General features: G+C 30.9%; 1 protein-coding gene and 1 long non-coding RNA gene across 2 annotated transcripts; one reads left to right on the plus strand and one right to left on the minus strand.

The window, feature by feature from the left end:
* Positions 1–8,502: 8,502 nt before the first annotated feature.
* LOC133786083 (putative disease resistance RPP13-like protein 1) lies at positions 8,503–19,679 on the minus strand. Its single transcript, XM_062225296.1, has 9 exons — positions 19,073–19,679; positions 16,434–18,987; positions 15,025–15,237; positions 14,798–14,939; positions 14,578–14,704; positions 9,259–9,466; positions 8,916–9,000; positions 8,801–8,831; positions 8,503–8,507 (listed from the first exon to the last, which is right to left on the minus strand). The coding sequence occupies exons 1-9, from the start codon at positions 19,677–19,679 to the stop codon at positions 8,503–8,505; spliced, it is 3,972 nt and encodes a 1,323-aa protein (XP_062081280.1).
* A 1,370-nt stretch (positions 19,680–21,049) lies between these two features.
* On the plus strand, positions 21,050–22,921 carry LOC133783362 (uncharacterized). Its single transcript, XR_009870867.1, has 3 exons — positions 21,050–21,117; positions 22,209–22,375; positions 22,490–22,921. It is a non-coding gene; the product is annotated as an uncharacterized LOC133783362 (long non-coding RNA).
* Positions 22,922–26,191: the final 3,270 nt, after the last annotated feature.

The following is a 26,191-nucleotide window of genomic DNA, read 5'->3' on the forward strand; positions in this document are numbered from 1 at the left end:
AGCAAGTTTACTAATGACAATTCTATTCTCTCTCAAGATATAAAATATTCAGTTTACCTGCGAATTTTCTACATGTCTGTGATAAATTCTACACATAAACCGCATTAAGAACAAAAACCTAATTGCTACACAAACCAATTTGATACTTTCGTTCTAAATTGAAATCTATGTCTATTGTCTAAAGCTATTCCAATTCTCACTTTTCAGATATTGAATTAAAACCAATAATCATGCAACAGATGGCCAATCAATTACAAGCATTAAACATAAGAACAACAGATAACCATAAATTCAAAGATTCATAGAAATTGCATTAAAGACGAATAGAATATCCAGTGACTACATTAAAATACTCTAAATACGAATTTAGTTCATAATATTAAACTTCATCATCCAATCTAAAATTCAAAAACATAAAAATAAACACAAACGAAATAAACGCGGATTCTTCTCTGTTTCTTTCTCTTTGCCGTCAGAATGCCTCTCTCTGCCTGTCACTCTCCATCTTCCTTTTTTTCTTTTTACAAAAATCCCAAAAACCTACGAATTTCCATGAAAATTTCCAAAAATGCCCTTGTGCCGATATATCGCCTAATACACTGCGATATATCGCCTGGTGAATTTTCTCGATGAAAACGCGAGTTTTTGATGTCGTTCTGTTTAAACCAAAATTTGAAATTCCTCCTTATGCCGATATATCGCCCAAGACAGGCGATATATCGCCTATACCATATTTCCACATATTGGCCAATTTTCGGCTACTAAAACCAACATTTATCCAAATTCTCGAACAAATCAGAATTATAACGACAAACTGCACAAGTTCACCAAACAGATTAAATAGAAACTTTCTCTTGAGAAAAACAACCAAATCAATCTGAAAATGTTATTAATAAGCGTATATTTTGTACGCTTATCAACCACCTTGATGACATTAGCAAGTAAGTGCCATGCCATTGTTTCTTTTCTTCCTTATTATGTATGTATGTGTTATCTTATTATGCCAGGTTTGGAAGTGTACCTTTCTGATCAAAATTTATGTGTATAATTTCCAGAGATTGGCTAAACCCAGAGCTCTTCAAGTAATTTGGCCATGTTAGCATTTTTTGTCACTCGACTATCGTTGAAAGTATCTGGGATTCATGCATGCTTTACCGAGTTGTTCACAATGGATTGAAGGCTCTACAAAGGCTTGACTAGTCATCAAGTTGATTGACTCATTCTGGGAAATGTTTGCTTCGAGATACATTCCATCTTTTCAGTGGTCTCCCAGCTTGACTTTTTTTTTTATCTGTTATAAACTCAAATAGTGTCTGATTCTTTAAAGCATTTGAAGTAATTTCATAGCTGGTAGAATTTGAATTCAAGCCCAAGTATTTTTGTGTTTTGTTTACTAAATATTCTAGGTAAAAAATCTGTAAGAGTGGTAAGTAAATGAAACATGGTTTTATCATTTTCAATAAGAGTTTGAAGCTACGTTCTAGCATTTGGTTTTTGGAGTATGAAAGCAAATATTGCAATACTAAATCTACAAGTTTTGTTAGTTAAACCAAATTGAATCAACTAAAATCAATTGCTTACATCTTTTTGTCACAATTAGGGCTTTGAGTTCGAATTGGTGAAAAATACAGACCAAGGCTAGTGCATTTTTGTCACAATTAGGCTTTGTGGTTGTGAGAAGATGAGACTGCACCTTAAATCAAGATATAGGAATATAGGATAATTTTATGGTATATATTTTTTGTGTTTCCTAACTCGTGAATAATTTTCAGTCCGATTTCAAATTTTCTGAAAATTTGCAAGATATTCAAAATAACTACAATAAATACGATCATAAAAAGAAATCGCACTGAAAACTATTCATGAGCTGGAAACACAAAAAATATGCATCGATACATACCTTAAAAGTATCCTATAAATATATGAGAAATTGGTGAAAATGACATATATCTTTAAGTAATTTTGCATTCTGATTTACTTTTGATAATTTTTTGCAAAATAGCTATTTAAAATTTTTGACTAGCTGATTGAATTTTTCAACTAGTCTAAATTTTTTACTTGCTGTCTAAATTATGAAAGTTTATTTTGCAAAAAAATTATTAAAATTTGGTTAGAATGTAAAATGACTTTAAAAAATAGGTCATTTTGGAAAAATCACTTAACTTTTTATTTTTTATTTTTTTATATACTTTTTTGAATAAGAGGATTTAATTGAAGGCTAATCATCAGTCATAATAACTTGTAGAATTGAGTTTGGGTAGCAATAACAAAATTTAACATTGCTGACATTGCCACTAATAGTAAGAATATCTTTTATTCTAACACCACAAGAAGAAGCTAATGGAGCTTTTTTTACTATTAATAAACTGAATTCCATTAAAGCAATCCAATTTGATTACACCCAATAGTAAATATTATTAGCTAGTATAAAAAATAATTTTCAAATTAAAACATTTACATACATAATACAAACAAATAAAATTTATATTTCAAACAAAATTTTCAAATTATTATGAAAATAAATATAAATATCTTGCAATAACTAACTTAATAACTACCATAACAAATATGAAATATTGCAATACCGTTTGAATTCAAAAAACTTATAATCAGTAAAATATATATTATAAAATTTTTGTAAAAATAAAATATCAATTAAATAACTTAAATGCATAATTTGTAAATATCGTAATATTTAGAATTGTAAATATTTATATGATAAAATATAAAATAATTAATTAAAGAAATGTCAACAGAAAATTGAAAAGTACCGAATCCTTTGTTGGTGTACATGATTTGTATAGTAATTATTGTTTTTTTTAAGGAGTATAAGAATTATTGTTGAGAACATATATACCGCTAGAAAAATATACATAAATTCTAGTTAAAATAATGAGAAAACATAATCATTTCATACAATTTTGAAAAAAATTGAATGATGAAACTTTTGAAACCAATGTATTATTTGTTATATCATGAAACATTATCTCTCTCTCTATATATATATTAAGTTATTAACAAATTAAATTTTATATTATCTATTAATTAATTATATTTGGTTGATGTGCTACCACGTTGTTAAGAGTCACAACTTATTAATTTTTAACCGTTAATTATATATTTCTATTAAAACTAACAGATATTTTAAAAATTATCTTAATAAATTAAATATGTGTTCTATAAATAAGTTAAAATAACTGACATGATATTTTGAAACTGGTATATTATTTGTTATATTTTGAACCGTTCCCCTTATATAATATCTATTATTATTATTGTTATGATTTATTAATTAGTTATATTTTGCTTTAAATTTTTTAAAGAGCTATCAAATTGTAAAGTCACAACTAAACAAAACATTTTAACAGTTAATTAATCATATTTGTTTAAACCTAACAGATTTTTTTTTTAATTTAAGTTAAACACAACAATTGCCATTCCATAGACATTTATTATATATAAAGATATATTTTTTTATGGTCCCTTTGAAAAATAATATTTTTTTTTAGAAATTAGTGAAAATAATATTTTTTTTTAAGTGATTTAGCTCTCTGGCTTACTTTTGATAGTTTTTTGCAAAATTGCCTCCGTTTAAAATTCGACCAGTTGTACAAATTTTTCAACTAGATGTCTAAAATTTTCAACCGACTATTTGAATTTTTCGACCACCTGTCTAAATTTTCGACTAGCTGTCTAAATTATGAGAAATCATTTTACAAAAAATTATTAAAATTAGGCTAGAGTGCAAAATGATTTTAAAAAATAGACATGTGTAAATTTTCAACTAGCTGTCTAAATTATGAGATGTCATTTTAAAAAAAAAATTATTAAAACTAGGCTAGAATGCAAAATGACTGTAAAAAAATAGATCATTTTGTCAAAGGACCCTATTTCTTAAAGTAATTTTGTACTCTAGTCTAGTTTTAATAATTATTTACAAAATGACATCTCATAATTTAGATAGCTAGTCGAAAATTTAGACAACTGATCGAATTTTAGACTGATACCATTTTGCAAAAGATTATCTAAAGTAGGGTGCAAAATCACTAATTTTCACCAATTTCTCTTTATTTATTTATGTATTTCTAGACTAACCAAAAAGAACGTCATGCAAACCAACAAAAATATCATCAAAGCAATCAAATTATGTGGTATGAGAGCATAAACTTACAACATGAGACAATATATTATATCAATCAAATACAACAAAATCCTCAATCTTTTCACCAATCTCAAAGAGCACACACCTCACTATACTTATACTACACACAACTTTTACACTTAAAAAACAAGAAGATTTCTCTTAGCTCAAAAAATGCTTTTCACACACACTAAACACAAAACAGATCACTCAAACATTAGCCTAAGAACACATATAGACCCTTATTTCGACCTTGAAGAATTTTAGGCGCTAGGAAAACTTGGAGATTAGGGGTTTTTTTGTAAAAACTTTCTAAAAATTTACAGTATTTTTAAAAAATGGGCCCTTGGGCTAAAGGGGCCCTAGGCGTGGGTCTAGTCCGCTTTTAGCCTAGGGCCGACCCTGATTACGACCAAGAGAAATTAGGGAATTTTTCAAAAATATGGTTTTTATACCATCAATGTGCAAAAATATGAGAGTTATACTTTTCTTAATTTGTATGAGAAATTTATTAGAAAAAAAGTTAAAGTATGAGAAACACAATTAGTAGCTAAATAAAATATGGAAATGTCACATTTTTTTATCATAGTTATGTTTTCTTTGATTTTGAAGGTAATTTCATTTTTATTTTTATTTTTTTTATATTTTTCCATCATTTTTTATTATTTTTTCTTTTTTTTTTCCTTACTTATTTTTTCTTCCATTTATTCATTTTTCTTTTTTTTTTCTACCAATTTTTTCCTTCATCTTTGTTTCTTTCCATTTTTTCATTATTTTTTTTTTAGTTTTATTTATTTATCTATTTTTTTCTTTCATTTGTATTGTTTTTTTTTTCATATTTTTTCAGTTTTTTTTTTCATTCTATTTTTTCTTCATTTTTGTATTTATTATTTCTCCTTCCATTTTATTTTCTTTTTTCACACATATGACCTTTTTTTTCTTTTTTTTTTCTTCTTCCATTTTTTTTTTCATTTTTTTCTACCAATTTTTTTATTCATATTTTTTTTCTTTTCATTTTTCCATTATTTTTCTTCTACTTCTTTTCATTCTTATTTATTCATCTATTTTTTTTTCATTCATCATTTCTTGTGTTTTTTTTTTTTCATTTTTGTACTTATTCTTTTCTCATTCTATTTTTTTTTCACACATATATTTTAACATTACATAATTATTCTACTATTTTTTTTATTTATTATCTTTTATTATTATAATTTTTTTTATAGTTTTTCCCAATATATGTAAAAAAAATTCAAATCAATTTTTTCAACATTTTCTTTTTACTGTAACACTTATAGGAATACCAAAATTTAGAAAGAAAACTAATAAAAATATGAAAACGTGAATGGGTAACTGGTTATCTTCACATTCTTTGTGTGTATATTTCTGAGGGTAACTAGTTACTTTCACGTTCTGGTGTGTGTATATTTATGGTTTCTTTATGGTAACTAGTTACTTATGTTACTAAAATCATAGTTACTTCTTCTTCATTTTTTAATGAAGTGTTCTTCCATTTTTTCCTTCAAATTTGATGTTTCTTTTCATATTTAATATGACTAACTCGTCACCCCTCTTATGGCAGAAAGTTACTCATCTCTGGATAACTGGTTACCCCTCCTGGTGCATGTTATTTAACCTAGCTCTAGGATTTTTTTTTAAGATCAATCAAGTAACTGGTTACCCTACCCAGGATTTGAAAAAAAACGTACAATCTTAAAAAAAACATGTTTATAATGAATAAATAATAATTTTAAAAACAATTCATATTACAAATTTTTTTTGCAAAACAACCAAAGAAAAATTTAATATAAAATTAGTAATATAAAAACAATATAAAAAAACAAATAACCTAAAAAAATAATAATCAAATTACAAACACACCCTTCCAAATTTGATTAAGAGTAAAACTATGACATAAACCAACTTTTATCAAAAAATATGGGAAAATAAACCCATGAAAGTGAAAATTCTTAAAAAAAGCCATAGATTAACTTTTTTTGAAAAAAAAGCCATATTTTTGCACACTCTATTAAAAATCCCATATAAAATGTAATTTCCTCGAGAAATTATAGTAAATGACCCAAAATAATGACATGAGGAAACTAATGTACTCATTTTTAAAATTGTAGAGAAATAACCATTTTATATTGTTGATTACCTAAGTTATCATTTTGCACCAAATCCTAAGTTAATATTATGGTTTACCTAAGGCTAAAGAGATTAAAGAGGGTAATGATAAATGTAGAGTTTCGCAATAACAATTTGTTGTATTGGGCCGTTTGTTAATTTTTTTTAAAACTTGGACATTTATCTAAATAATGGTTATTTTGAGAATATTTTGCTCGTTGCCCCTATGACCAATGAGAGACTTCTATTTGAAAAAAGGGTTGATCAATTAGAAACGAAATCAAACAACAGTCTTGATGTTTTTTTTCCAAGAGTCATAAAACTTCAAACTAACATAGCGGTTTCGAGTCAAGATCCAATACACACTTATGATCAATAGTTGAAAGTAACCACCATTTATGCCTTGGAAAAGTAGACACTTGAACAAATAAGTGTGCCAACTAGCTGCAATTAGAGTAATAAAGTGGATATCATATTAGACCAAATAAAAAAAGATGACACGAAAGATCAAACTAGTTGTTCTTGATAATTGTTATTACTTGAACAATGAACATGGATTTGGGAGGGATCTTTAATTTGAAGTCACCAAGGAACATGTGAGCTTCTGACATATGCCAAAGGTCTAAATGGCCACATTAGACACATATTTAGCCCTTAACCAATACAATTTATCAAGTTATAATTCGATTAATAACATGTTAGACTCTTAAATTGATATAGCAGAAGTATATAATGCCTGCACTGAGTGATAGTTGAAATAGTATTAAAAATAAAAAATTGTACAAAAGAGTAATGACTTTCACTATTAGAGACTTTGAATTTCTGAAGTCAAAATATATTTACTGAAATAAATTGAAAAAAAAAAAGTAGTTGCATAGAGTAGAGACATGGAAAGTTATCTATTGGGTATGTGTTGAATATGAGGAATTAACAGACTACATCCTTCTATGCACAAAGTAGTAAGAGTCTGGGGCAGTTCTACTGGTAAGCACTCTATCTTTTCCAATAAACGAAGTTCCAAACGTTGAAGTGAGGCGATGTGGTGAAAACTTTTGCCATTTAGAGCTTTAAGGTTACTAAAGATAGAGATCTTAAGAAAGCTTTTCCAATAAAAAAGATACTTTTTTTTCTTCTTTTCAATAATACTGCCAATTAGAGTGTGATGGTTCCATGAAATTGCCAAGAGAAAAGTCTCAATGGAAAATGAGACTTTCTTTTAATTACGTTTGTGAAAACTTTCTTTAAATTCATATTTTTATATTATTTAAGGGGTTTGAATTCCTGACTTTGAATTAACACAAGCCTATTTCTATGGGAATTTACAGAGCTAAGGCCACCAATACAACATCGAAAAAAAAAGTATATGGTTAAATGCATGAAATATTAATATTAGACGATAAATTTGTTGGAAAAATTATATTTTATATATAATAAATAGCCAATTTAGGCTAATGTGTGAATAGAAAATTGATGCCTTAAATGTGGTCCATTGATAGCTGCTAATAAATGCAGATTTGGTCAAGGATGTAATCACCGTAAAAATGGTGAATATTTTGATCGATATCAGAAATTTTGGTAAAGATTGTGATTGATCAATATCACTAATTTTGTGGGATTTTTGGCATTAATTCCCTTGTGTTCACACTTGGTATTCCACCCCATATGAAGCCTATAAAAGGAGGCTTCACCTTTCATTCTAGACACACCAAAAAAATAAAAAAATAAAAATAAAGTCACTCATTAAAAAGCTCTCTTGTCTTCTTCTTCTTTGTTTTTCGTAAGTCTTAAGGTGATAGAGTGAAGGTATTAATCCGAGTTCGCTGGAGTAGTGAAAGTGGTGTATTCCTCTACTCGTTAGTCGTTGTATCCTGGGAAGTGGTTGCTCACGTATCCTCTAACACCAATCAGGTAGAGGGGGCAAATCTGCTTTAAGGAAAGCGTGTTTTACGTGCCTCGGCTTTCTTTTCACTTATCAGTTTTATAGTTTATTATTTTGTATTTATTTTTTCTGTTCTTCAATTAAATATATTACTATATATTTTGTTCTTCTCCACTATATTAGTTCAAACAAAATTTTCTCTATACACTTAGCTGTATACAAACTTCTGTATAAATTCTTTATTGTTTCAGTACTATTATACATACTTATCAATTAAATAAATTATTCTGACAAAAAACATATTAAAGAAATTAAAATAAAGAACTACATTAACATCAAATTACTCTAACACAACACATTAGCCTGATAAAGAACAAATAAAATAGTGTAGTAAAAGAACAAGAGAGGATTTTACTTGATTCAGTCCCACTATATCAATCAAATTCAATACACCCTCAATGATTTCAGCAATCTCAAATAGAAAACCTCACTATTATGTATTTATATCAGAGAAGTTTGTGACATGCTGATATAGATGGCCACAGGTTCAAGAACAGAACACAAAGTATCCGAGCAACAAATCAAAATTAAAGTAAAGAAAGTGCAGTAAAGAAATGGACGCCAAGGTTTATACTGGTTCGGCCAATTTGACCTACATCCAGTTTGAGCATCATCATGAGCAATCCACTATAGAGAATCAGCAATACAATCTTTGTTACAGTTGAAGATCTTCAATGGTTTATTGGTACCAAACTCTCTCACCAAACTCACTCTTTCTGTACCCTTGGAACCAAACCCGAGAACCCCTTGTACAACCACACTCAAAGCTCTCAAAACTCTCAAAATGATCTTCTTTCTACACAGATGTGAAATACAATACTAATCTGAAACTAACTTGATGAACTGAGTCAGCGTGCATAGGCAAAGCCAGCGGTAAAAACACTGCTTGCTGGATGTGTTCTGGATGACTAGTGATAAGGAAAGCTCATGATGATTTAGCTCAAGTAACTTCAACAAGCTTGTATCAATGTTCAGCAAGTTTAAGCAATGCTCCCACTACTTCCTTAGACGTGGACAAGGCAATGATTTGGTGCTGATGAGGCTTCCAACTCACTGTGCTCCCACTATTGTAACAACATAGAAAGTGAGAGACTTTCTTGAATCTTGATTTGAAGCAACATCAGAATCTACAAACCCTTCGAGCCATATCTTTCCAGCATTTTTCTTGTACACCTTACCATGTGTGCTTGTACCTTTGAGATACCTCATTGACCATTTCACACCAAGCCAATGCTCGAGCCCAGGATTAGACATCAAGAAAACTGAGGGCATAAGCATTTTACATACATCAAACAACCAAGTGCGGTGCATATGGGACTTTATCCTTGTCTTTTACAGTTTTACTTCTGCTTCAGTTTCAGGACATTGATCAGCTGTGAACTTAAAATGACCAGCTAAGGGAACTGTTGTTAGGCTAATTTTAGCCTATCTTTTCAAGTGTCTTTATCAGTGTCTTTTTAATGGTTCTTGTGTTTTTGGAGCGGAATTATGCTTGTTTTTGCTTGATTTCAGGTTAAGCTTATGTTTTGGACATTTGGAGTGGATTGTGTAGAAATCAGGCATTTGGAATGGATTATGCTGAAATTTCATTTAGGACCGCGGCGCAGGAATTGGCGCCGCGGCGCTCGTGCGTATTAGAGCCGCGGCGAGCCCCTTTCCAGAGACTCGAGATTTTGCCTTTGCCTGGTAGGGCCGCGGCGCAGGAATTGGCGCCGCGGCGCTATAGGCCGTACACTTCAGAATTTTAAGGGCAATTTCGTCATTATGGGGGGATATAGAATGAGGTCTTCATTCTGAAAAGGGGATCGCGATTTTTGACGGAAAAACAGACAAAAAGGAGAGAAAAGACAAGAGAAGACGGGTTTTGGAGCAAGCGTGGGCGATCGCCGACAACTCCCCATCTAGTTTCATCCTCTTTTTCTTTGATTTTCCTATGCTATTGTTTAGTTTGATTATGGATATGAATTTTGAGATGATGAACTAAACTCTTATTAGGGATTTGATGGATATTGACTGAAATTATCCCATGGTTAATGCTATTTGATTATTTCTTCTCGCTTGTCTATGAAATTTGTTCATATTTATGCTTAATGTATGTTTGAGATTGATCACCTCGAGCATGATTCATGATCCTAATGTGAAATCTGAAAAGTGAATATTAGGAATGCTCTAAGTGAATGAACATAGGTTTTGATGCGAAACGAAAGTATTTGCATAGCTTATGTGACTTATAGATTATTACTTAAAGCTAATTGATTGTTGTGCTATCTCAGAAATGCAATAGTTGACAATGCAATTTAGAACCTAAATGATCTGAAAAGAGTTTAGGTAATTTTATAATCTGTCATTTCAGTGAAAGAAGAAGAATAGTCAACTAGCGTTAACAATTGGGTAATCGAAGCAATTGAAATCATATCCCTATCTTCGCATCCATTGTTAAACCCTTAATTTCTTAATTGTTGATTTTGCTTATTTTGTTTCTGCATTATTATTTAAACACCAAATTTTATTGTAGCCAAATAGAAATATAGATCCAATTTTGTTAGTACTTAGCTACAATTCCCTTGGGTTCGACCTCACCTGTGTGAGTACTACTTGTATGATACGTGCACTTGCGTGTATTAAAATATAAGCAACAACTGTAACACTCTTAGCATCATGCATCTTGAATATTCTCAGAACCTTTTCTGTGTAATTTGCTTGCCTCCCTGCAGATTTTGCTCTGTTAATCTCAGTCACAAGTCATAGCAACAATTTTCTGTAACATAAAAGTGATACATAATGGCAACAAATTAAAGAGAGAAATACTAACCAAATTAAGCAAGGCTATATATATAAATATATCCCACAAAGTTAAGAGTCTGCATTGTCTCATTGGCTGAAATCATTGAGACTCGATGAAATTCATAACTCGATCCCCACCTGTATAATAAACAATGCTGTGTTCCTGCAAATCTATTCATCAGCATGCTTGGAAAAAGAAATTCAGAAAACCAGTAAAAATAATTAACTTTTTTAAAATAAAAGAGGCTATTGAATATTAGATTAATAACAACTTGGACTCTTAAATTGATGTAGCAAATGTACACCTGTATCACAGTGAGTTGAAATAGTATTGAGGAAAAATAAAACAAATCTGTACAAAAGAATAATGACTTCTACTAATACTGACTTTGACTTGATCTTGAAATGCAAAAAGAAAGTAGGTTTTACCTGCTGTCTAAGAGAGACATGACTTTATTCAGTTAGTGTTTTTTAGCTATGGGTTGAATTGAATAATATGCCAATCTTTCCCTGTTTCTTCCTTGCACTTGGGAATTAACAGTACATTCTTTTATGCACAAAGTAGTAAGACTTCGAGTTGAAACCAAGCTGCAGTCTTGATGTTTTTTCCAACTGTCAACAAAACTTCCAACTAATTTTAAAGTCAAGATTCAATATTATTTGATTAGTTATACGCCCCCTGGTCTTCAGGGGACATTTCCTTTTATATCAGATTACAGGCATTTAAAGCCATTTGATTTATTTGCACAAAAAGAGTAACTACCCAAAATATGTGGGATAGTATTCTGCATTCTTCTCTATAAATAGAGAGGTCATGCACCATTGTAAAGGACGGAATTTCTGAAACGGGAGGAAAAACTCTGAAGAATTCATCTTTGAAGAATTTTCAGAGAACATCTCAAGTTTAATAACAAAGACTCGTGGAGTAGGCAGATTTAACTGCTGAACCACGTAAAAAATCGTGTCTTGTATTATCATATTTTTATTGGCCATTACTAGTTATTGTTTACGTGCTCATCTTTCACTGTTGACGAAAAACGGCGTCAACATTAATAAATTGTATCTTGAAAGATAAAGCTAATAATTTACTAATTACCAACTTGTAGAATATGCAATATTCATTTTTTTATTAGGGTTTATAGATTTTTAAACTCTGTGTTTTGTTTCATTACCTGTTTGGACCTTGTGTTTTGACAAATTATTTTTTGGACCCTGTGTTTTGTAAAATTGTTCAAATTATAGGCCCCTAAACCTGATTTTGATGAACAAAAAATTGAGTATAACAACACAGTTCTTAGGCAGAATGACTATATTTTTGTTCTGGGTTATTAGTTTGATGAATTATTTGTGATTTTAGTTCAAAAAACTTTGATCAAAATCGGGTTTAGTGGTCTATTTGAACTATTTTAGAAAACACAGGGTTCAAAAAATAATTTGTCAAAACATAAGTTAAATATCCATGCATGTCACACTTTGGGTGCAGTTTTCTTACCTTTGATTCGAGCTAGAATGAGCAAAAGAACAACCTTTGAGAACAGTTTAGCTTTTAGCCCTTTAGCGGTTACCTAATCACAACACGTTTGGGATACCATTAATAATCAAGATAATCAAGGGTTCTCAAACCATTATCTAACCTCCAAGATATCAATCCAAACTAATCCAAGTAGCAAGGACACTCCCGAGGCCTTAAACTAGGTTTCCGGGGTCAAAACGAGCAAACGGGGCAAAAACAGGGCAAGGGCTGCGGCCCTAGCACCTTGGGCCGCGGCCCCCAGGATTTTCCAGAGGCAAGCGCCGCGGCGCCCCACACAAGGGCCGCGGCGCCCAGCGAAACAGAAAGGCCACCTGCTTCTTCAAAGAAGGGTCGCGGCGCCACAAGAACAGGGTCGCGGCGCTCCACCCTGGGCCATTCCCAACCGCGTTTCTAACACTTCAAAGCCTCCAAAATCATCCCTAAACATTCCCCAATCATCAAAACAAAGTTCCCAAGCTTCCCCATGCATCAAAACCCATGGCTCGAACAAACCGAAAAGTCAAAAATTCACAAATTCAATTCAAAGCTTAGAAACTCGGAAAAACTCAAAACTTAAACTTCGATTACCTTCAATTGGGTTGTTTTCCGTCGAATCCTTCGGTTAAGAAGCTTCTAATCTTCCCTAGGATCGCTATGCCTCGATCCTCACTCAATTCTGACTCCTAGAACTCAAGATTTCGTCAAAAAGGCTTAAACGGTAAAACGAACTTTGAAAAGGGAGAACGGAAGGTTTTCTTATCGTATGTTCTATCTGATAAGCTACTTCAACCTTAAGTAACCTCAAATAAAACCTAATGCTCGGGGTCCTGAAAACACCCTCGGGGACATTATAGTCAAAACCTCCAGAATTTCACCCTGATCTCAAATATTCCCAATGTATCATCAAATGAACATTTCTATTACCCCAAAATTGACCCCATTATGGTAAAACCGCTAATCCACTAAAAATAACCGTCTCATGTCAAATAGCTCGAATATATCTCCATAATAATGGAATCTCATTCACAAATCACATCATGCACCCAAATACACAAATTACCCTCAACGGGCCAAATTATCATCATACCCCTGTAATTGTAAATATGGACTCATATGCATGCATTTCACATCATATCATAATATAATCAACATATACATGCATTTAATCAATTAATAACATAATTAAGCAAGTATGGCCCTCCCGGCCTACTATTCACGCCGTTAAACTCATCGGAGAATTCGGGGCATTACATCTGATCTGGTGCTCATGTTTACATGCATCAAACAACCAACTGCGGTGCATATATGGGACTTTATCCATCTAAGGGAACTATAACACTCTTAGCATCATGCATCTTCAATATTCGTAGAAACTTTTCTGAGTAATTTGCTTGCCTTCCTGCAGATTTCACTCTGTTAATCTCAGTCACAAGTTATAATAACAATTTTCTGTAACATAATAATAATAATGCATAATGGCAACAAATTAAAGAGAGAGATACTAACCAAATTAAACAAATAATGCTATATATCCCACAAAGTTGACAGTTTGCATTGTCTCAGACTCAATCAAATTCATAACTCGATCCCCACCCATATGATAAACCATGTTTTTTCCAGCAAATCTATTCAGTAAAAATAATTAACTTTTCTAAAATAAAAAGAATGATAACAACTTAAACTCTTAAATTGATATAGCAAATATACACCTGTATCACAGTGAGTTGAAATAGTATTGATGAAAAAAAAAACAAATCTGTACAACAGAATGATGACTTCTACTAATACCGACTTTGAATTGATCTTGAAATCAAAATACATTCACTGAAATAAATTGAAATGCAAAAAGAAAGTAGGTTTTACCTGCTGTCTAAGAGAGGCATGACTTTATTCAGTTATTTTATTTTAGCCATGTGTTGAATTGAATCATATGCCAATCTTGGAATTAACAGTACATTCTTTCATGCACAAAGTAGTAAGACCTCGAGTTGAAACCAAGCTGCAGTCTTGATGTTTTTTCCAACTGTCAACAAACTTCCAACTAATTTTCGAGTCAAGATTATTCAAAACTCAAACTTGTAATTGAGGCATTGTAGAAAACATCATTACCAAGTTCTGTGTTGATGACATGATCAATGGTTGAAAGTAACCACCATATATGCCATGGAAAAGTAGGAACTGGACCAATAATTGTGCCAACTAGCTGAAATTAGAGTAATAAAAAGGATATCATATTAGACCAAAAGAATAAAAGACATGAAATATCAAACAAGTTGTTCTTGAAGATTTTTATGACCTGAATAAGGAACATGGATTTGGTACAAATCTTCATGTAGGGACCTACATAGTTTGAAGTCACCCAGGAGCATGAGAGCTTCTGAGATGCTGATATAATTAAATGATGAACTCTGTAAACACTGACATTCAACCTTGGATTGCTGCACATTAATAAATTTTTACAAGTTAAACAAGATCAAAATCCCATGTTTTTTTTCCAAGTTAACAGTTTGGACTTGACTTTACCATGTTTGTTGCGCCTTGTTGAATAATCCCAATTGGTAAAGAGAAGAAGAAAGGAAACTCCACAAGCCATTAGGAGACTCCCCAATGGGAGTTGGTGCTGTTCGCCAAAAGCAAAATTGAAAGACCAAAGAGCGAAAGACATCATAAGACTGAAGAGCAAAGTCGAGAAGGATTCCAATGAAGGCAACACCAGCCCCGATGTGATGTGGTTCTCTGCTCTAAGAACATATAGATAGAAAAATATAAGAAAAATAGATGATCAATGCAAATGTATTTATTAGCAGCAAGACTTTGAGTAGATATGAATCATTCAAAGAAAAGTATACATATTATACCCCTAATATATGGTTTTATCTGATGCATGGCTACATCTATGAGGATTGGTTTATATGTACAAATTTAGAAAGATTACAAAAACACTATCTTTCTCATTGACCAAATACTCTACAAACCAGAAATAAATATTTGTCATAATATTGCCTTAAATATTGTCATCTCATTCATAATAATATACATGAAATTATCTTAATAAATATATAATTTCTTTGGTCAAGAGAAAGACTTTATGAAAATCAAAAAAAGAAATTGAAAAGATAATATTAGGGGAGATCAGTAAACAGAAAACACCTTCGTCTATAATGTATTTTCGTAACAATAATATTATGTTAAGAACCATATATAACATTCTCATCTCATGCATAATGTGAAATTATCATTTAAAGAGGTGCCATCTCTGCATCAACAGACATAATATTGTCATTAGAAAACTTTAGAATATTATTACATCTCTAAAAGAAAACTTTGGAAACACTTGCACATTTAAACTATGGGTTTTCTAATACAAGTAAATGAAATGATCATAAAGAATACAACACTATCACATTCTCACCCACAAAACATTATGAAATTAAGAAAGATGATTCCAAGCAATAATGTTCACAACAATACAACAGGCAATCTCAGTCACAAGTCATAACTATGTTATAGTAGCAGCAAAGGGAGAAATACCAACCAAATTAAAGAAGCCCAATCAATCATCATAATCATCAATCCTCGCACGATAAAAAGCAATTCCCCTGCAATTCTATTGATTAGTACTCTTGAAAATAGAAACTCAGAAAATCAGCAAAAAAGAATAATTTTTAAAAAATAAAAGAAAGTTTTATATTTATTTGTACAATTGCAAGTACATAAGTTTCAAATACTCTGTATTAAATAATAATAATGAGACGTGGATGGCTTGAGAACAAATAAGCTAAACACCAAATTCTTAGTCTCATTAGCTACTTATATATACAGAATATTTATTATTTAATTAATATTATATACAGAATATTTTTACTAATGCAATCTTTGAATTAATCTATAAATCAAAATATATTTACAAAAATAATGACAAGGAAAGTTACCTGCCGCCTACTTGTCTCTTATTAAATTCTGTTTCTTCAGTTCGTATGTTAGGAATGTGTTGAACTTTGGGCCAATCTTCCCCTGTTCCTTCCTTGCACCTGGGAATTAGCAGACTGCATTCTTCTATGGACAAATAAGTAACACTCTGGGGCAGTCCTGCTGCTGGTAAGCACTCTAGCTTTTCCAAATAAAGAAGATCTAATTGACGAAGGGAGGTGAGGTGTTGAAAGCCTTTGCTGTTAAGAGCTTTGAGGTTATTACATTCAAAGATCTTAAGACTTCTTAAAGATGGTGGGAGCAGCCATTCCTCTGGAAATGAATCCACCACTTCTCCACAATGCCATATTTCTAAGGAAATCAATGATGGGAGTCCTTGTAAATTCCATTTCATGCGGTTTTCCATGAGCTTATCACATGATGCGATGCGTAGACGTTGTAAAGTAAAAGGCAATCCCATTTCTGAAAAAGTTTCCAACCTTGAGCAATGCATTGTGTTCAACAAGTTGAGGGAAGGATATGGAGAGGCAATGTGAGTACTTGTTGGAAATATAGTTACCAATTCATCGCAAGATGAAATATTGATATATTCTAAAGATGGAAAATTACACATAGGTAGCGCCACACTCAGCTTCCCACAGCTGACTAAATCAAATTGCTTTAAACATTGAAAAAGCTCACATCTTTCGTCACTTGTATTAATAAATGACCAATCCAACATATCTATATGATCAAGCCATAATCTTGCTAAGAATGGAAAGGGCTTATTCAAAGGAATACTACGAAATTCATCATGCATATCAAGACAGGAAACACCAAAAACACGAAAATCTATCAGTGAACTTAGCCGCCGAAATGATAACAACAACAAGCAAAGATTTGTGCACTGTAGCTTAACTTTTTTCAAGTTACAATATGATTGATGTGTTACCCAATCTGGCAAGCTTGTACCGTTATAACGTCTGATTACGAGTTTCTTTAAATTTACATGTGGTTGGAGTGCATCAAGAACTTCTCTTTCCTTTGTTGAGCTATCTGCCACACTGTTCCAATCAAGAATGAGCTCATTGAGATACTTTTTGTTCTTCAAATTGCCTTCCAAAACATCACTCACTTCTCTAACATGCTCAAGCCCTGAAATCTCCAAGCGTTCATGCAAATTATCCAACTTTCCCAACTCTTTGATCCTGGACCCATCATTTTTACACAGAACAAAATTACTTAACCTCTGAAGATTTATCATATCACAAATCTTCGGTGGCATCTCTTTTAGAGGAGTCCATCTTGTCATAAGATGACGCAGGTTGACTAACTTGGAAATGTTGGTAGGCAAATGTGTGAGATTTCGACAATGTGACAACAAGAGTGTTTCCAAATTGTACAACCCACAAACTGAATGAGGTAATTCCTTAATTTTCGTGCCAGACGCATCCAAATACCTGAGATGTTTTAAATTGCCAATTGAATCAGGCAAGTCTGTGATACATGATTCTGACAAAGAAAGTGATCTTAAGCATCCTCCATCGTTCAGCACAATTTCAAGCTTTAATTGTGTATTCTGCCATGGATATGTATTTCGCAATGGTAAAGCTAACAAGGTGCGCAAATACTTCACTCTAGAAAAGTTGTCAAATTCTACTGTATCTTTTAAGTCTTTCATGTATGATAGATGGCGTGTCTTGCTACCAATTAGCTTGTGGAAGTTATTACAACTATCATAAATAGAGCAACACTGACCTGATACATACATAGCTAGATCATGCATAAGATCGTGCATACAGAGAAAATAGTGTCTGGATCTTTGGAAAAATGATCTTGATATTAAAGCACTCATGTACTCTTCTCCAACATCTTCAATCCTTTTTCCTTTTTGAGGTAGTAAAAGACCTTCTGCCATCCATATTAAGATTATTTGTTCTCTGTCATCTTTCTGAAATTCATAATCCTTGGGAAATAAAGAGAGATAAGAAAAACATGGTTTCAAATAAGGAGGCAGAAATCGATAGCTCAACCACAAAGCTGGAACAATTCCCAGTTTGAGACGATTGGGCAACTCCCATACATCACTTTGCAGTACATGTCTCCATTCTTCGCTAGTGGACATAGATCGTAAAAGTCCAGCCATCGATTTTACAGCCAAAGGAAGACCCTTGCACTTTTTTACAATTTGCTTTCCGATTTCTTCCATGTCTTGATGTACCTCATTGGAGCCTATATTATCAAAGACGTGTTCTGCAAACAACTTCCAACAATTTTCGTAAGATATTTCTTTAAGCTCGTAAGGCTGAACATGCATCGTCCTCATCATCAAAGCAATATCTTTGCTACGCGTGGTCACAATGATCTTACTTCCTTGATCGCCAGATTGAAAAGAGCTTTTCAAAGAGTCCCACAACAAATAATTTTCATTCCACACATCATCGAGAACAAAAAGAAACTTCTTCCCTATCAAAGCATTTTTCAATTCATTTTGAAGTTGATATAGCTCCTTTGCTTCGCAACTTGTTTTAGTGATTGCCTCAAAAATAAGTTTAGTTATTTTCAAAACATCAAAATCTTCGGAGATAGTTACCCATGCTTTCAAGTCAAAGTGTTGTTGGACAGTGGTATACACTTTGAGTAAGTGTAGTTTTGCCAATACCAGCCATCCCTATTATAGGAATTAGGACAATCCTATGGTCACCAACATTATCACACAATACTAGCTTAACAATAGCCTCCTTATCATTCTCCCTTCCATAAACCTTAGAATCATCTAACAAAGGTGCAGGTGGTCTATGTAATGTTGTTTTCAGCTCTACTTTTTTCAAACCAAGGTACTCTGTCTGTTCTAAAAGATCCTTTAGAGTATCAAGGATCTCTTCCATTTCAGATTTCACAGCACTTATTTCAAATGGATTATTAGAGACAAAGTTGAAGGGCTTACTTGCTGTGCTTTCGAGTTCATCTTCCTCCATCTTGAGTCGCAGAGCTTCAGTACTGATCTTGTCCATCACGTGATCTGCTTCATACAGTACTTCTTTAAGCTCATCAAGCCAATTCTTCACGTTGTTGTCTCCAGGCTGCTTCTCCTCGGCATCGTTCAGCAGTGCATTAGCTGATAGCAACACAGTCTTCAGCCTTTTGAGCAGCTTTTGATTGAGTTTGTCTCCACGAAAGAAGTCAAGGACCTCTTTGGAAGCAAGCCTGTCAAAGAGGACATTCATGAAACCAGAGAGAAGAGCTCCTCCCACCATTAAGTCAGCCATGGTTTCTGTTCTTGAGAGAGAGAGAGAGAGAGAGAGATGATAGAGAGAGAGAGAGAGAGAGAAGTAGTGTATGGTAAAGAAGGTTAGAACAAAAAGGAGTAGTGGAAGTATAAGAGAAGTGTTTATGTTTTTGTTTTGGAAGAAAAAGTGATCCAATAATTCATGCAACATATCACTCATTTTAGATCAAAATTTAATTAGTATTATTCTATAGAAGCATAATGGGTAATATTTTTAATATTGAATTGGAGATCCATTTTGGCTTTGTTTATGATTTTTGCATGAAGAAAATGTATTTGGAATATGGTGTAGTGATGTGCACATGATAATAAATGAGGAATAAGTTAATATTAATGGGTTTTTTTTTTACCTTAATTTAAATATTATCCATATATATATATATATATATATATTATAAGCCTGCAAATCTGGTCATGCTGTCGGCTGGTCTTTGAGTAAAAAATTATAAAGAAAGAAAAAAGAAAAAAAAAGCTATGCTGCTGGCCTTGAGTGGAATAGACCAACATATCACTCATTTTAGATCAAAATTTAATTAGTATTATTAAGGTATTAACCTCTTAAATCACTCTTTACATTTGAGCCTTGGACATTATTACGTTTGATGTCTCTTTTCCTTAAAAAAAAAATTTCTTTTGAATAATGCCACCATAGTGATGGACAGATGGTTCCAAGAAGTTGCCAAGAAATGCTTTTTAGGAGTGTTTCAGTGAGTCTATCATGGTTTCCATATTAAATCAATAGAGCACTAACCGATAAAGTTTTTATTAACTATAAAAAATAAATAAATAGGAACACACACACACAAACCGAAAAGAAGACATTAGATCACTTGATTTATTTAATTAGTAACCATTTGTGTATATTTGTATCCAATTATTTCATATATGACAACTTTATTTTTTAAGAATTAATACATGTGAATATTATTATTATTATTATATCAAATGATTCCCTTCCTTTAACATTTTTTTTGTATGGAATATTGTTTAATTAGGGTCTTTCTATTTTCTACAAATATATAAGTATAAGCGCAATGCACGTTTATTTAGTTTTACATAAAAATTATTATATTTTTAATTATCATTTTAATTTAAATAAATAAAAAATGCCATATATTATAAAAGAATAACACATACATTTTTTAAAAAAATTAAGCCAAACATTGTTTATAGTTTTAAAAGAAATCAATAATATCGTAATTTTTATTTAAAAATATCGTTAAACTAAGAATCAGATAGATACACATTTTTTACATATAAAAATATGATGCATTCTAGATTTAAAGTAAATTATTTGATGTTGTTTATTAGTTTTGAATTTAGTGCTCATAATAATTTAAATTTTGGTATTTTTTATGTTAGATAATAAAAAGCTTGCTTCTTTGGAAAAGTCTAAGGATCGGAGTCCTGTGATGCAGGTTGGTACCATTGTTGTTTCCTGTTTGGGGTTTCTTTATAAAGCTTTTGAAGTCTCTTTTGTACTTATTACATTATGTTATTATATTATGGTCATGTTTGGAAGTATGATTCAATTGGATTTGATAATTTTTATCTGCTATTGAAAAAATTATTCCAACAGTTTATCTAATTCACCCAACAATCTAATTCTGGGATAACTTAGTTCCATTGAAATATTTGGTATAATTTTCTCCAATCCAGTAATCCATCTTCATGTATATTAAGAATAAGAAAAAAAATTACTACTTTCTATCTAATTTGTTTTCTCCTAATTTATTATTGAGAAATGATCAACAACTTATTCATTCTTTTATATTTTTGCTCAAATACTTAATCTATTCTAATTCTACTTTCTAAACATGACATAAGGGATTATTGATATAATTTATTTTTGCTGTATCATTTTTAACTTTGAGATGTAGTTTAGCTTTCTCATTGCTACTCATGGCCTATTTTGATGTTACCCTTGTGCATTAGTATTATCTTTGAGCTAATGAACAACTCAGTCGTGTGTGCTATTGGTGAGGAACTATGTGCAAGGATTTTCCAAATGCTTCTGTTCAGTATCTTAATGGTTTTGTTTGGAATGGTTTTTAAAATGGGAGTGATATATACATTGTATTGCTTCACTGGTCAATAAATTGTTATGTAAACATTTGCTGAAGTAAAAAAAAGTTATTGATAATTGCCCAAAAATGAGAGGCAAGAATGTTCTTGCGTGGTAATACCAAACCAAATTAGACAAGTGGTTGGTTCTTGAGCTAAGCCTTGGAAATCTTAGTGCAAATTGCTTTGAAAATTTTAAGCACTTTTTTAATAAACTATTGTCAAGTTTCCAATAGTTATTTCTTGAGTCTTTATTTTCTATCAAGGCGGTAGCTCAAACAGTCAGGGCTTTATTTGCTCTTACAAATCTGAGGTTCGAGTCTCTCTTGAGTACCTACGTAGCAATTGCTACAGTTTTCTCGTCCCCAATATTGTATGTTAGGCGTAGAGCTTAGCTTTTTTTTTCATCAGACAAAGTTTTGTTTACTGTTTCCTAAATCTCCAGCTTTATGCAAAAGATGCATCAAAGAATTGGAAGCTTGTTGGATCAGATGGAGGCTACCTTTTGACAACAAAAGAGCCATCAGCAAATGTGGTCCTATTGGATTATATTTCAACTGAAAAATGGCAAGACGTGGTAGATTTTGATGACCACCTTGATGACATTAGCAAGTAAGTGCCATGCCATTGTTTATTTTCTTCCTTATTATGTATGTATGTGTTATCTTATTATGCCAGGTTTGGAAGTGTACCTTTCTGATCAAAATTTATGTGTATAATTTCCAGAGATTGGCTAAACCCAGAGCTCTTCAAGTAATTTGGCCATGTTAGCATTTTTTGTCACTCGACTATCGTTGAAAGTGTCTGGGATTCATGCATGCTTTACCGAGTTGTTCACAATGGATTTAAGGCTCTACAAAGGCTTGACTAGTCATCAAGTTGATTGACTCATTCTGGGAAATGTTTGCTTCGAGATACATTCCATCTTTTAAGTGGTCTCCCAGCTTGACTTTTTTTTTTTATCTGTTATAAACTCAAATAGTGTCTGATTCTTTAAAGCATTTGAAGTAATTTCATAGCTGGTAGAATTTGAATTCAAGCCCAAGTATTTTTGTGTTTTGTTTACTAAATATTCTAGGTAAAAAATCTGTAAGAGTGGTAAGTAAATGAAACATGGTTTTATCATTTTCAATAAGAGTTTGAAGCTACGTTCTAGCATTTGGTTTTTGGAGTATGAAAGCAAATATTGCAATACTAAATCTACAAGTTTTGTTAGTTAAACCAAATTGAATCAACTAAAATCAATTGCTTACATCTTTTTGTCACAATTAGGGCTTTGAGTTCGAATTGGTGAAAAATACAGACCAAGGCTAGTGCATTTTTGTCACAATTAGGCTTTGTGGTTGTGAGAAGATGAGACTGCACCTTAAATCAAGATATAGGAATATAGGATAATTTTATGGTATATATTTTTTGTGTTTCCTAACTCGTGAATAATTTTCAGTCCGATTTCAAATTTTCTGAAAATTTGCAAGATATTCAAAATAACTACAATAAATACGATCATAAAAAGAAATCGCACTGAAAACTATTCATGAGCTGGAAACACAAAAAATATGCATCGATACATACCTTAAAAGTATCCTATAAATATATGAGAAATTGGTGAAAATGACATATATCTTTAAGTAATTTTGCATTCTGATCTACTTTTGATAATTTTTTGCAAAATAGCTATTTAAAATTTTTGACTGGCTGATTGAATTTTTCAACTAGTCTAAATTTTTTACTTGCTGTCTAAATTATGAAAGTTTATTTTGCAAAAAAATTATTAAAATTTGGTTAGAATGTAAAATGACTTTAAAAAATAGGTCATTTTGAAAAAATCACTTAACTTTTTATTTTTTATTTTTTTATATACTTTTTTGAATAAGAGGATTTAATTGAAGGCTAATCATCAGTCATAATAACTTGTAGAATTGAGTTTGGGTAGCAATAACAAAATTTAACATTGCTGACATTGCCACTAATAGTAAGAATATCTTTTATTCTAACACCACAAGAAGAAGCTAATGGAGCTTTTTTTACTATTAATAAACTGAATTCCATTAAAGCAATCCAATTTGATTACACCCAATAGTAAATATTATTAGCTAGTATAAAAAATAATTTTCAAATTAAAACATTTACATACATAATACAAACAAATAAAATTTATATTTCAAACAAAATTTTCAAATTATTATGAAAATAAATATAAATATCTTGCAATAACTAACTTAATAACTACCATAACAAATATGAAATATTGCAATACCGTTTGAATTCAAAAAACTTATAATCAGTAAAATATATATTATAAAATTTTTGTAAAAATAAAATATCAATTAAATAACTTAAATGCATAATTTGTAAATATCGTAATATTTAGAATTGTAAATATTTATATGATAAAATATAAAATAATTAATTAAAGAAATGTCAACAGAAAATTGAAAAGTACCGAATCCTTTGTTGGTGTACATGATTTGTATAGTAATTATTGTTTTTTTTAAGGAGTATAAGAATTATTGTTGAGAACATATATACCGCTAGAAAAATATACATAAATTCTAGTTAAAATAATGAGAAAACATAATCATTTCATACAATTTTGAAAAAAATTGAATGATGAAACTTTTGAAACCAATGTATTATTTGTTATATCATGAAACATTATCTCTCTCTCTATATATATATTAAGTTATTAACAAATTAAATTTTATATTATCTATTAATTAATTATATTTGGTTGATGTGCTACCACGTTGTTAAGAGTCACAACTTATTAATTTTTAACCGTTAATTATATATTTCTATTAAAACTAACAGATATTTTAAAAATTATCTTAATAAATTAAATATGTGTTCTATAAATAAGTTAAAATAACTGACATGATATTTTGAAACTGGTATATTATTTGTTATATTTTGAACCGTTCCCCTTATATAATATCTATTATTATTATTGTTATGATTTATTAATTAGTTATATTTTGCTTTAAATTTTTTAAAGAGCTATCAAGTTGTAAAGTCACAACTAAACAAAACATTTTAACAGTTAATTAATCATATTTGTTTAAACCTAACAGATTTTTTTTTTAATTTAAGTTAAACACAACAATTGCCATTCCATAGACATTTATTATATATAAAGATATATTTTTTTATGGTCCCTTTGAAAAATGTCATTTTTTTTTAGAAATTAGTGAAAATAATATTTTTTTTTAAGTGATTTAGCTCTCTGGCTTACTTTTGATAGTTTTTTGCAAAATTGCCTCCGTTTAAAATTCGACCAGTTGTACAAATTTTTCAACTAGATGTCTAAAATTTTCAACCGACTATTTGAATTTTTCGACCACCTGTCTAAATTTTCGACTAGCTGTCTAAATTATGAGAAATCATTTTACAAAAAATTATTAAAATTAGGCTAGAGTGCAAAATGATTTTAAAAAATAGACATGTGTAAATTTTCAACTAGCTGTCTAAATTATGAGATGTCATTTTAAAAAAAAAATTATTAAAACTAGGCTAGAATGCAAAATGACTGTAAAAAAATAGATCATTTTGTCAAAGGACCCTATTTCTTAAAGTAATTTTGTACTCTAGTCTAGTTTTAATAATTATTTACAAAATGACATCTCATAATTTAGATAGCTAGTCGAAAATTTAGACAACTGATCGAATTTTAGACTGATACCATTTTGCAAAAGATTATCTAAAGTAGGGTGCAAAATCACTAATTTTCACCAATTTCTCTTTATTTATTTATGTATTTCTAGACTAACCAAAAAGAACGTCATGCAAACCAACAAAAATATCATCAAAGCAATCAAATTATGTGGTATGAGAGCATAAACTTACAACATGAGACAATATATTATATCAATCAAATACAACAAAATCCTCAATCTTTTCACCAATCTCAAAGAGCACACACCTCACTATACTTATACTACACACAACTTTTACACTTAAAAAACAAGAAGATTTCTCTTAGCTCAAAAAATGCTTTTCACACACACTAAACACAAAACAGATCACTCAAACATTAGCCTAAGAACACATATAGACCCTTATTTCGACCTTGAAGAATTTTAGGCGCTAGGAAAACTTGGAGATTAGGGGCTTTTTTGTAAAAACTTTCTAAAAATTTACAGTATTTTTAAAAAATGGGCCCTTGGGCTAAAGGGGCCCTAGGCGTGGGTCTAGTCCGCTTTTAGCCTAGGGCCGACCCTGATTACGACCAAGAGAAATTAGGGAATTTTTCAAAAATATGGTTTTTATACCATCAATGTGCAAAAATATGAGAGTTATACTTTTCTTAATTTGTATGAGAAATTTATTAGAAAAAAAGTTAAAGTATGAGAAACACAATTAGTAGCTAAATAAAATATGGAAATGTCACATTTTTTTATCATAGTTATGTTTTCTTTGATTTTGAAGGTA

The sequence above is a fragment of the Humulus lupulus genome, chromosome 6, assembly GCF_963169125.1.
Source record: "Humulus lupulus chromosome 6, drHumLupu1.1, whole genome shotgun sequence".
Lineage (NCBI taxonomy): Eukaryota > Viridiplantae > Streptophyta > Magnoliopsida > Rosales > Cannabaceae > Humulus > Humulus lupulus.

What these genes read in the sequence shown, in the direction of transcription:
- LOC133786083 (XM_062225296.1), bottom strand. Translation starts at nt 19,679, where the DNA reads ATGGCTGACTTAATGGTGGGAGGAGCTCTTCTCTCTGGTTTCATGAAT. An exon ending in AAGAGACAAGTAGGCGGCAG is followed by an intron (nt 15,238 to 16,433) that starts GTAACTTTCCTT and finishes TTCTTAGAGCAG; the next exon opens with AGAACCACATCACATCGGGG. An exon ending in GTTACAATAGTGGGAGCACA is followed by an intron (nt 9,001 to 9,258) that starts GTGAGTTGGAAG and finishes ACATCTGTGTAG; the next exon opens with AAAGAAGATCATTTTGAGAG.